Source organism: Saccopteryx bilineata, chromosome 3 (genome assembly GCF_036850765.1).
Source record: "Saccopteryx bilineata isolate mSacBil1 chromosome 3, mSacBil1_pri_phased_curated, whole genome shotgun sequence".
NCBI lineage: Eukaryota > Metazoa > Chordata > Mammalia > Chiroptera > Emballonuridae > Saccopteryx > Saccopteryx bilineata.
Genome location: NC_089492.1, coordinates 11,546,532 through 11,559,163, shown reverse-complemented (window position 1 = coordinate 11,559,163; position 12,632 = coordinate 11,546,532). Strand labels below are relative to the sequence as shown.

The 12,632-nt window shown below is 49.0% G+C and overlaps 1 protein-coding gene across 6 annotated transcripts; it reads right to left on the bottom strand.

Moving 5' to 3' along the window:
• Positions 1 to 427: 427 nt before the first annotated feature.
• LRATD2 (LRAT domain containing 2) lies at positions 428 to 6,266 on the bottom strand. Of its 6 annotated transcripts, none has more exons than XR_010730212.1 (3): positions 5,759 to 6,261; positions 1,565 to 5,186; positions 428 to 1,486 (listed from the first exon to the last, which is right to left on the bottom strand). XR_010730212.1 is itself a non-coding variant. In XM_066265672.1 (2 exons), the coding sequence occupies exon 2, from the start codon at positions 5,088 to 5,090 to the stop codon at positions 4,158 to 4,160; it is 933 nt and encodes a 310-aa protein (XP_066121769.1). In that variant the 5' UTR covers positions 5,091 to 5,186; positions 5,745 to 6,266; the 3' UTR covers positions 428 to 4,157. The 6 variants fall into 6 exon arrangements, 3 of the variants coding, with proteins under 3 accessions (XP_066121769.1, XP_066121770.1, XP_066121768.1); XR_010730213.1 differs by having other exon boundaries at positions 428 to 1,447; XR_010730214.1 differs by having other exon boundaries at positions 3,526 to 5,186.
• Between the last annotated feature and the right edge of the window lie 6,366 nt (positions 6,267 to 12,632).

Sequence of the window (12,632 nt, the reverse complement as noted above, 5' to 3'; positions counted from 1 at the left end):
CCAGATCAGGCCAACAGTGCCCCGCGATCACACCTGTCCATTTCCGGTAATTAAATTACTCCCTGAGCTCATTCTATTTGTCTGGGACTCTAGAAGATGCAACATGGGTCACTGATACAAATCTCCCCAGTGTGGGTGGTTTCCAGGAATGTTTGCGTTAATTCTGCATATCAATGTGTACTGAGAAAACCTGTATTCGTGAGACATTTTTCATGAGCACCCACAGGGTAGAAACAAATGGATGATTCATTCTCACACAGCCAGTGTAGGGAAGGTTCTCAGGCACTAAAGAATTCATCAGAATGTTTACCAAGCAACAGAAAAGATAAGAATTGCAGTTAAGCTAAGTAGCTTGGATATGGACCAAAAATGTCAAAAAAAAAAAAAAAAAGTACACAAATGGAATTATAAATTCAGTTAACCCTAATAGATGGTTTATTGGAAACCCTCATAGTATTTTTCAAAAGAACTTGACAGATTAGAATAAGATATATTGAAGAGGAAAGGGTTTAAAAGATGTCAATTGATCTTTTATTTAACTAAGCACTGCCCTTCATTTTGAAGGAAATGATACATTTTTAAATTGGAACCTCCTCTACAAGAAGTGGTATGAGAACATAACATTGATTGAACACATACAATTTCCAACACAAATAAAGTTTACATGATTCACTAGGAAAAAAAATACATGTAGAATTTACTGTGTTAGTTAACATAATTCTCTGTGAGTTACAAGTGTTATAGCGAAAAACAAAACAACATAATAAAAAGTTGAATAAACCAGTCAAGTTTAGTTACCCTGATTTAAAAAAAAAATCATAAATAAAATATAACTTCCCAAGCAAATCCATTCAATGACTATGATCACTAGATTCTCTTCCAATTCATAATAAAAACGGTTAGGCAATCACACAATATCAAAAGTCTTCAACATAGTGGATTCCATTTTGTTAAGGAAAAAAATAGAAAACAAGTAGTCCTTAAATTTTCTTCTCTCCATAGCGTATGTTGTATAAAATTAGAGTTTTGCTTCCAAAAATATGTTTCCAAGTGGTTGTGGTGTTGTCTAGTGGTGCGATTCGGGTCCGAAGCACCAAAGACATGACACATTTAACCCCTGAAGGGTCATTTTTCATAAAAACTAAAAATGTCCTTACAGGTCTGGAATAAAGCCTTCTGCTAGGCATGTTAGTGCTATCCAGTTACTTTAAATTAAATGTGAAACAGGAACTACAAAAGGTTGAGATCTTTCAGTACAAAAAGTTGTGTGGCTGAAGTTGTGGGTTCCTCTGACATACACAAGCAGTCCTAATAAAATAGTGGCTCAAGTAGGAAAATAGAATCTGTCTGACTACACTTAGCCTCCGTACCGGGCGGGTGTCCTGCTTCTCCCTGCTGGAGCTTCTGAAGAACACTGGAATCGATATTTCTCTCCTTCAAAGAGCATCTGTAATTCAAAGGACAAAGTAGTTCTCCAGTCTTAATCCTAAGAAGAAACAAAAATTATTAAATATATATATTTTAAAGTGCCAGATGTAGCCATTGCTGGGGATTAAAAACTCACTTATCCACAACACTGCCATCTTGAGGAAGGAGCCAAGAGTTGATTTGATTCTCCATTCTTGGAACCTTCACCGGTTGGCTGTTGTTTAAACTGAAGCTTCGTAACACTACAAAAACTTCTGCTGGACTCACCGCTCCTCGGGATTCCATATTGTATTTCGCATCTCCGGTACCCCGTAACAAAATGCTTGCTTTACACGGGAAGATGGCACCTGGAGAAGATCCATTTCCTCTTCTAACTCATTTTCAAGCCCTGTTATCAAAAACCTGTTCTCTAGAGGCAGCATGCGATTGTTGGAGATCTTACAGGAGTTCTTCACATTGAGACTTCTCACAAAAAAGTAGTTTGTTTGCCAACAACAGATAAGTCACTGCTACACGTCAGTATGACCGGTGACATTCACTTTCCGTGTGAAGGCAAAGGAGGGAGGCAGATGGGGAAGTGGAAAAGAGAGCCGCTGGATACCCAGCGCTTCTGGTCTGTGCTGTGCTGTTCCTTCTTCCTGCTGTCTGCACATTAGTCATGACTTTGAGTTTTCAACACTGCGCTAAGCAAAAAAGGAAATCCAAACCTGTTAGGTAGGATAAGCTCTCCTCGATGTCTCTGCCCACTTGTTTCTCTCACTCTGCTTTTCCATGAGCAAGAGAACATAAACACAAAGCGGTGAGATTTACTAAGCAAACCAGATCTACATTTTCAAAAGGGAATGATGTGTCCCCAAAGTCACAGTCTGGGGCTAAGCATGGTTCACCTTTAACAAAGTGACAGGACCATTTTGGCAATCCCTGTTCAAACAGGGAACACAGCTAATGCCCTCGTAATTAAATGTCATGTTGAGGTGCTATAAAGAATGAAAAATTATGGCCTCAACTGCCAAAATTGGAAAAAGTATACAAGAAAATCCTTCAAGTTTTGTTGCCTTGATTGAGAGATCTCCAGGCAGGAGACCCAAGGATGACCACTCAAGTACGATTCTACGCCAACTGTACGAATTAGATTACCAAAGGATGTGTTCAGTGTCATCTCCCACGACTTCCAAAAGGAAGAAACTCTTGACTCAATTTTTGAGACAGCGTTAGCAATGCCCATGTGCCTTAGAGACGCATTCTGAAATCCAGGGCCCATATCATTAAAGAGCTCACATGAGTCCAAGGAACAGGTTATAAAAAAATTTTTGAGCCTCATAGTAAAGCAAACTGTAGCACAGCAACGGATCCAAACAGTATCTGCCGGCCTGCTGCCAACAGATCCCACAATCACTAACCTGTGCTTTAGGACTGTCACCAGATTTGGCACTGACTACACCAGGTGGCATTTGTGACTGTTGTCAGCTCTCTTGATAAAGACTCTGAAGGGATGTTCTCCAAGCAACAAGGAGACCGCTGAAATATAACAAGACTTTGCATCTTGAATTAAGCGTGCATCAAGTGTGGCTACCAAAATAAATACTTTATCATTGATCTAGGCCTCAAGCCTAAGATTTTACCAGCAGCAAAACAAAAGTGACAGAGATGGAGCAGTGAGGGAAAATTAAAATTCACAGGACTACCACCAAAGCCTAACAATTTAAAAAGGTTATCTTCACTGTTCAGGAAAACGAGATTTGGAGGGAGGCGGGAGTGATTAACTATATAATTCCTGCCAGGACAAACCTGTTTGGCTGCTTCTGTAGTGGATACTTTATGGGATAGCACCAGCCAATCCCATGTGTGACCTGCAGATGAACACAGCCTAGCAGGTTTAATTAGATCAGAGACACAAAAGGCTATTCCCTCCTTTGATAACAAATAACACAGCTGTAAGTGCCTACAATAGCAGGCAAGAGACAAAGACAGCCAAACGCAACCATAATTGAATCCTTCCCCGGGCTGGCCCATGACAATGATTTACTTGTAACCTGGGAAGTGGCTGGTGGAGCAGGAGGTGGCAGGAGACTCAGCCAGCTCCAGAAGATGAATTACCTGGGGATGGGGAGGAGGGAGGTAGCAAAGTCTTTGTTTTGCAGCCCAAGTTTACTGGACTCTGTTACACTTCACAGGCGGCTGCTCGGTTTTGGTCTGCTGCTCCCAGACCTAGTTCTGGTTTCTGTAGGCTTTCATCCCAGGAATCCCATAAAATAAGTCACCCAGCCTTCTGGATCCCACACACAGCTCCACAGAGGTAGGAGAGATGTGGCTCTCTGCTGGGCACAAACCCACTCTGGCCTTAGTACAGGGCATCCTCCAAGCCCAAGGCAGGAGGCAATGGCAGGAATTGGTACTCGAACTTTTCTCTCCATCCCTGCATGCATATTGAAGGGTTGATTTTAGACCCAGGTCCAGCAGGTATTTAGTGTCAGGTATGTCCACAGTTTGCCCCACCTCAGAAAGAAGACAGACTGAAAGGGCGGGCCGGAAGTGCCCCCAGCCAAAGTGTTCCTACCTGCTCCAAGATAACAAGCTCAACCCACAGCTGGCTGCTCACTTCGCCAATTCTCCGTTTTCCAAATGGCCCAGGAGCCCAGATGGGGCCCAGAAGGTGGTGGAGGAGGAGTGGAAGGAGGCAGCCGCTGCTGCCACAGTTTCCTCTCACAGATCTGCACTCGGATCGCCCATCAGTGCACCACCGCCTGTCGGTCCTCCTCCTCCCAGCCGGGCGCAGGGGGGCGCTCGGGAGGCGGCGTAGTCCGCGCAGCGTCGCTGTCGCCCTCTTCCGGCTCGGCCGGGTGCAGGTGCATGGCGAGCTCCTGCAGCACGGCTGCACGCCCGATCTGGTCGTTGCGCCGCTTCTCCATGATCAGGTCCTCCAGGCTCTGGAACTCGAGCGTGTGGCTGCGCTGCGCAGAGAGCTGGATCTGCAGCCGGTAGGGCTGCTTGCCGATGCGCAGCTCGCCGCCGATCTTGAACTCCCGCTTGCCGTAGCGGCACCAGGCGGCGAAGCTCTCGGAGTTGCGCCAGCTCAGCTCGCGCTCCTTGGCGCCCACGTGCGCCAGCGCGTTGCGCACCACGGCGCTGGGGCTGAGCGGCTTGTAGCGGTACAGATCGTTCACCACGCGGCCACGCCGGCCCTGGCTCGCGTCGGTCAGGAAGCTGTTGCTCACCTCCAGTCGGTGCAAGTGCACCACCTGGAAGTTGCCCACGTATACAGCCCAGTGCGGGTACTGCGCTTGCGACACGAACTCCACCAGGTCGCCAGGCTTGCACTTGTTGAGCAGGTTCTCGGGCGTGTAGGTGCTCAGCGCCGTGGAGCCTGGTGCGAAGCTTTTCTGGTAGATGCACTCCTCGCGGTAGAACACGGAGCACTCCACTTCGTGCAACCGAGGGTCGTAGGGCTGCGGTGGGGGTAGCGGTGGCCCGTCCCCGCCTTTGGTTGAGCCACCGCCATCCGGCCCCTGGGGCGGCGGCTGCGGCTCCACGTCCTCGTCGTCATTGGAAAAGATGTAAGAGACCCCGATGCGAGGCCCTTCGTCCCGGTCCATGCCAGTCGGATCGGCTGTGGGAACTTCTTTATAACTTAGGTGGGTCAGTTTCTCCATCTGGTTGCCCATCACGCTGCGGACACACGTTCACACCGCCAACAGGGGAGAAAGCGAAACCACCACTACGGTCATTGGCACAGGTCCCCGGACAGGGGCTGAGACCACCTGTTAGGAAAAGAAGGCAAGGAAGCCACATTGGAGCCCCTTCGCGTAAGGGACAATTTGTTAAGAGACGGAAAAAAAGGTTCGGGTCGAGAACCTGGAACCATTCTACGGGGAGCTCGGAGATAGCGAGCCTTCCCCTCATTTCTCTACCTCTAGGGCCACGGTCTCAGGAGGCCAAGCAACTCAGCTCTACTCCTGCCCCCAGCCCTTCGCCTCGCTCGGGCAAAAGTCCATTGCATCAGCTGCTCCTATCGCTTCCGCCTGCACCCTACCTGCCAAGCCCAGGCAGTAAGGGTAAAGAAGGGAAACTTTACTCCATTCTCCCTTTCCTAATCCCCGTTTTACCCCAGGGCCCTAACTTAACCCCTGAGACGACCTCAACCTCTTTCCCTCACCAACCCCCCCCCCCCCCCCACCGCCTCCTTCCCCGGGGAAACCAGCAAGGATTACGTAGCACGGGCCAGGCAGGTGAGCCACCCTACCTGGCTCACCTGCGGCTCTTTCTCCTCCCGTCTCCCCGCCCTTCCCCCCCCGCGCGCGCCTTCTAGATCGGGTTACCTGCGCTAACTCACCCGCGGAGAGGTGGAGGCCGTAGGGAACGGGGAGGCGGCCCGCGTCGTACCCTGAGACTTCTAGGGTGAGTTTGCAGGTGTGGACTCCGCAGTCCCTCCTCTTCTGGCTTGGGCCGCAAGGAGGCTGGACAGTGGGGAGCGATGCATGTCTTGCCCCCTCGGCTACGTAGCGCCTCAACACTTGAAGGTGGGGGGCAATGCTTGTTCACCTCGCGCCTCCTCCCGCCTGGTGGGATTGCTGCTCCGCCTTAGCCGGCTCTCTGGGGAGGTGGGGCTCGAGAAAGAGAAGAAAGCAGCCTGGCTGCCCGGCAGCGGCAGCTCCCGCTCGGTCCGGCGAGCAACAAGCGCCGGAGCGGGAGGTACAGGATTGTAGATCCGGCTCCGGGCTCCCCGGGCGGGAGCGCAGCCCCTGGCATTTAAAGAGACAGGCGCTCACTCCCGGAACCCGGGTCTTTCCCACACCGTGCAGAACCTCTAGGATCCCCGCCCCGCCCCGCCCACAGGGGCCGCGGGGCTCCGCCCAGGCCACGCCCCCCGTGCCGGAGCGGGTTTAAATCCCGCTGGTAAATTCTCAACGCCCTGGCAGCGCTGAGCGTGGTTGTCTGCGCTGGCAGCTGGGAACTCCACTTGCCCTCTTAGAGCCGGGGCCTGCTTTGGGGTCGTCGCTGCTGGCACAGTTCGGGTTTTTCCGAGCTGTGGGCTTTAAAAAGAAGTTGGAAGGCAAACCGCCGCCTGCCAGTGTTAGAGATGAAAGAGGGAATAAGAGTTTTCTGTTTGGTTTCTTCTCCTTTTGGCCTCTTTGCCAGAGTACCTGGAGAGGCAGGGCCAGTCATTAGGAAGTAAAAACACCACGTCATTTCTTTCCTAGAGCATATTTCTTGCCAATGTTCAAAGCAAAGATTTTTTTCTTCGAGAAGTGTGCCAGTTTAGAGGTATTTCCAGAATGAATGCTGTGAAACTTTCAAGTATAAAAAATAAATTCACAGAAAGGAAACAGTATAAAACAGAAGGAAGACGGTTCCTGGGTTCTGGCTTACCTCCAAGACTAGCGCTGTTTATCATATGTACCACGAAGTTAGCAAGAAGTTGATTTCACAACCTCCATTATTTCTAGTTACTAGTTTGTCTGTCTGGTAGCAAGAGAAAGTATATACTTGGCTCTGTTTTTCTTGGGGTAAGGGATGTAGGAATTGCTTGATGGTCCTTAAGACCAAATTAGCAGAAGCCACTGGTAGATATATTTCCTTCCTGCTGATTTACAGAAGGAAGTGACAAAGTGATTGACAGAAGAGTATTGCTTATTGACCCCACCACAAGAGGACACTTCCTCTCCCTCCCCTCCATGCCGGTTTGTGTTTTGTACCTAAGATGTAGGCACGGTGTTCATTGTTTTATAAAAAGATCATGAATCGGAGTGGGGGGGGGTAGAGGGTCGACAATGGACAAGCTTAGGTACTCACTGGAACACTTTAACATTCGCGGTGGCATTAAGAATGCAACTCAAGACCTTTTTTCCATCACTGTTTCTTTAGACTAAGTTTTTCCAGGTAACACTATTATTTATTCAGTGTGTATACCAACCAGTGGAAACAGAAATATACTAACACTACTGTGGTCCTTTTCAGTTTGAGCAGAGAAACAAAATCAATCTCCTTATGTACTTTTGAGCCCGAACAATCAATATTAGCAGGGCTGTGATGGAAGTTAGTCCTTCAGCAAGTCTAAATTCACAGTATCAATTAGAACAACAACAACAACAAAAGACTTCTGTGCAGATGAAATTTAGGTATTGTTTGACCAGCCTTAGACAAGTGTGACCAGATCAATCCCCACCCCCAGCTTTTGATAACAGTGCTCTGGGGGCTGCTGTTACCTGAATGGTATTTTGTCACTACCATGTGAGTTCAGATAGGTACCCATTTTTCAGGGACAAGTTAAGCTGAGGAAGTCAATGGCAGGTCATCCCGTGTCTGTTAGACTGAAAACCTTGGCTACCATCAGCTGCGGTAGGCTGCTGGGTAGGCTCGTTGGTGATGAAAGAATCCCTAAGACACAGTGCTACAACAGTTTGCAGCCAGCACACTGGGGAAAAGATCTAACAAGGAATAACACTGTGAAAAATAATGTAAACAAAGCCCTTTCAAAATAGAATGAGCCGGACCTGTCATCGCTGAGCAGCTGCCTTGCTCTCTTACTCCTCAAGCCTGTGGAATGTTGCAACTGGGCAAAATAACCTTGGGACTGGGCCTGTCGCAGCTCTGTACCCCAAACCAATGTTTGTTATCACTGTAGGGCTGAGGGTTAAAGACATTCTTGAGAATTAGAATCTCGCTGTTAATTTATTGTCACCTAAAATAGTTCCTTTTATTCATCCAATTGCAGTTAGAGAGGTAGAGAAGCTTTGGGGGCTGTTGGGCAGATAAAATATATTATGCTCACTTTGTTAAAGACGGCGCTGCCCACGTGAGGCCTTCGCCCAGGTGATATTAATGTGTGTTGAGAATCCTTGTAGCCTGGGGCTTGGTTTTGGGATTAAGCCTTTCCCACCCTTTTTGATGTGGGGTGGTACAATCCAATCATGCCTCAGAGAAGTGACTGTATTAGAGACTTCCCTATTTTGTATATTGGATTAGAGATTGTGAAGCTACAATATAAAATGGGGACGGAATGAGAGTTTGGGCTCTTGGTTCCTGGGATGATTAGAAGAGAGAGCAGAGGAGAGCAGAGAAAGGCCACGTGGAGGAGGCCAGGAGAAGCAGCCAAGATGGTGGAGTGCTGAGTGAGAGGCCAGTTTGTGTAGAGTTTGTATTTGGGATAAGGAAGGAGATGGGGAACAGAGGTGAATAAGTCTGGTGAGCTAGAAACCTTTGATTCTAGGAAACTCGGATAAGTCAGTGGCTTTGTGAGCACTGAATGTGACTGGGTTTTGGAGCCCAGTGTGTATTTTTACTTGCCCGCCGGGTGCAAGCTAGGAAAAAGACTATGGCCCATCAGTTTTTGGCTCCGCTGTTTCTTTACCGACTGTCCGAATCCGATGCGAACCTGCATGGGCTGGGCTGCTCTGATGGTGGCTCTGGCTCTGGCTGCTGGCTTTACAGGGGCTTAAGGTTGGCACTCTGGCTGCCCTGTGGAGAATGAATGAATGAATGAATGAGAGCGGAGGCAGGTCACAGAGAGGGCCAGGCTGTGGGGGGGTGGGGGGATGTCATGCAAATGGAGCCTAGCAAGCAAAGGCCAAAGCCCCTGAAAGCACCTTTCCCAATAAGGAGCCACACAGGAAGGACATATTAGTTGAATTTGAATTTTTTATCATCCTGTAGCTCTATGCCCCCATCAGTGACCCAAATGTCATACGCCACACACCTCCACAGAGAAGGCACTCAGTGAAAACATGTTTTGTCGAATGACAGTTAGTGACTCACAGTATTTCTGTCCAGAGCAGTGAGGAATAATCAGAAATCGAAGTTTCTACCCACGGAGGCATGGGCACTGACTCTACAGATGTGGTAGAAATCTCAGTTTAGATGGCTAGCTCTAAGAATGTACAAAATGAGAGCACAAGGGCAGAATTATGTGATTAGGCAATCTGAAACTCTGGCTGTTCCCCGGGCTGGGCCCCAGGTTCATGGCAGCAGAGATAGCTGAGAGAGTTTGCTGGCAAGTACGTTCCTCCACACGTCCCTTATCCTGGGAAACTCCCAGACTTACCTGTTTCTGTTACCCACTGCTGGGGTTTTGTCGAGATCCTAGGCGGTGAGAGGTGACAGAATGGAAACTGATCACTGAGGTTGGAGTCCCCTTTGCCAGGCGCATGACCTTGGAGCTGTCTCTTCTCCACTCCAGGTCCCCTCTCCCAGTCTCTAAAGTGGGGCCGCCGACACTTCTTCCCTCCCTGTGAACCCCCCAGTGAGGCAGTATATGTGGGAGCGCTTTGTAAGTCCTAAAGGTGGTATAGATGCCCCACATTACTTACATACCATGTAAGAGTCAGGTGATGATTTTCATATGGGAGCAAAACCCTGTGATATAGGGCATCCTCTTGGTAAACCCTACTAATCCTGTTTTTCACATTCCTAGATAAGAATACAAAAGAGCAGAGATAGGCATCTTGTTGGCTTTGAATCCAAATCTGCCTGGCTCCAAGGCTACTTTTCCTGCTGAGGCACCAGCCTGTGGTTCATCCAGCCACTGGCCAGTATGTGGACGGACGGGGAGGTGGGGGGGGCAGGAGGGGGGTGCTGGTGTGTTTTCTAGATGGAGAGTGACCAGCTTGACCTGGTTTGCCGGGGACGATCCTAGTTTTAGCACTAAAAGCCCTATGTCCTAGGCAAACTGGTAATGGTGTCTGCCCTGCCTGGTGCTCCCTATCCCAGTCACTGTCTTCCCTAAGAGCTTCACGGACAGAGCTGGGGACATTGTGTGTGTGTGTGTGTGTGTGTGTGTGTGTGTGTGTGTGTGTGTGTTAGAGGGGGAGGGGGGTGCACAGGAGAGTCAGGTGTTCTTGTCTGGCTCCCACTCTTGCAACGGGCCCCCGTTTCCAGGTGAGGTTATACATCAAGCAGCTGTGGCCTAAACAAACAGAGCCAACCAATAAAAGAGACAAATGTTGGAACCTACTTTGGCAATTTATTTTGCTTTTTTTAATCATGCTGTTTACAGGAAGTGAGGTCAGGGCCTGTCTTCCTCTGAGAGGGCTGGCCAGTAGCTACTCTCCCCACCCATCCCGCCAGCCTGTCTTGGGCTTCAAACCCTGCAGAAAGAGTTTTGTCCCCGGACCGATGATGCCCAGAACTGCAGACGAAGGAAGAGCACCAGCTGCTGCTGAGTGGCATTCTTCTCCTTGGCATCAGGACTTACTTTAGTGGCTTTTGCCCTTAGATCACCAGAGCAGGCTCTCTCAGGAAGGCTATGCAAGTCGCCCTGTGGGTAGGCGGGACCAGGGGATGCCACGTGAAGGGGTCAGAGGCTGTCGCACACCCCAGACAGACCAGCAGCCCACCTTGCATTTAATCCTGTGGCCAGATTGTGAGGCAGCTTTTAATCCTTCCCTGGAAGAGGGCTCCCCAGGGGGAAAACACTGAGCCCAGTCCCTCCTGGAGGCTCGCTGTTGGAGGAGGCCCCGCCATCCTATTGTTGATGTTGAACCAGAGTTTGATTTGTGCTCGGGAGTCTGCGCGTGTAGCTGGGTTCCTGCAGGAGCCTCATGAAAGATGCATTTCACCCGGCGGTTCCAGGGGAGAGACTGGCTTAAATTACAGCTCAGCAAATCCAAATATTGGCATATCTGCAAATCCAAATGTAGGGATTTCAAGAAAAAGAAATCTAAATTCTAAGAGTCTTATTTTACATGACTTGTGCAAGAAGGGAGGGCGAGATACTCAGAGTGGGGACAAGGCTGTCAACAATGGGAGAAGCTTCGGCCAGCAAACCCAACCTCCTTTTCTCTCCCGGGGAAGACAGCATTTGTTCAGTGCAGCACAGCTTTCTGCAGGATAGAGGAGGGGAACACCCCCCCCAACACACACAGACACACACACACACACACTCAGTGTCTGGGGCCTAGGGCTTAACAGCTCTGGTGAGTCCATTTCTGTCTGCTTTCCCCAACCACTTCTAGGCCTGGGGCCAAGGCATTGCCCAGGGAACACTCACCCACTGTAGTCGATTCACAACACAGAAGCCCACAGCAACCCTGAGACTGTGAGCCACCCCAGGTCACTCCTCTGCTCAGACCCTCATGGCTCCCCATCTCCCTTGGAGAAGGCCAGAGTCCCTAAAAGAACCCTCAAGGCACTGGCCTACCTCCCCATTACCTCTCTGACACCCCTCACTCATACCTCCAGACACACTGGCCCTGGCTGTTCCTCCTCCATGGTGGGCATGCTTCTCTCTCAGGGTCTTCGCATTTGCTGTTCCCTCTGCCTAGGACACTTTTCCCCCCAAGTGCCTTCATGGCATGCTCTTTAAGTCTTGACTCAGATGTTAGCTTGCTGGTGAACCTTTCCTGCAACCCTGTTTAAAATTCTAAGTATTCTCCCAAACATACACCTATCACGTTTCCTCCTCCACATTGTTTATTACTTTGTTCGTCATCTCTCCCAAATAGATTATGAGCTCCATGAAGTCAGGGATCCTTGTTCTGCTCATTGTGGTTATCTCCAGCTCCTGGATCTGTGCTTTGACCCATGGAAATTGTAGTTAAATGAGAAAATGGAAGGGCTTCTTATGGGCCATCTCCGTTCATCGTCACAATAACTTTAATGGTGTAGGATTACTCTCAACTTAACAGATGGGAAAACTAATTATAAAATGCACTAAATACATGTGGTATGCCAGACATGGTGCTAGCTAGGCAGTTGAATTTCAGAAGGGCTGAGATGGGCCCAGTTTACATAGCCAAGTTCAGGAAGAAATTAGAGTTCTGCCCTGTCTAACATGGTAGCCACTAATCACTTGTGGATATGGGCACCTGCAATGTAGCTCATCTAAACTGACCTAAACTGACATGAGTCGTAAATGTCAAATGCACTCCAATTTCTAAGACTGAGTACAAAAATAAAAAATATCTTACTAATTAATTTTTTCACATTGATGACATGTTGAAATTGTAATATTTTAGATCTATTGAATTAAACAAAGTATATTATGAAAATTAACAGCACCCGCCTGACCGGGCAGTGGCGCAGTGGATAGAGCGTCAGACTGGGATGCAGAGGACCCAGGTTCGAGACTCCGAGGTCGCCAGCTTGAGCGAGGGTTCATCTGGTTTGAGCAAAAGCTCACCAGCTTGGACCCAAGGTTGCTGGCTCAAGCAAGGGGTTACTCAGTCTGCTGAAGGCCCGCGGTCAAGGCACATATGAGAAAGCAATCAATG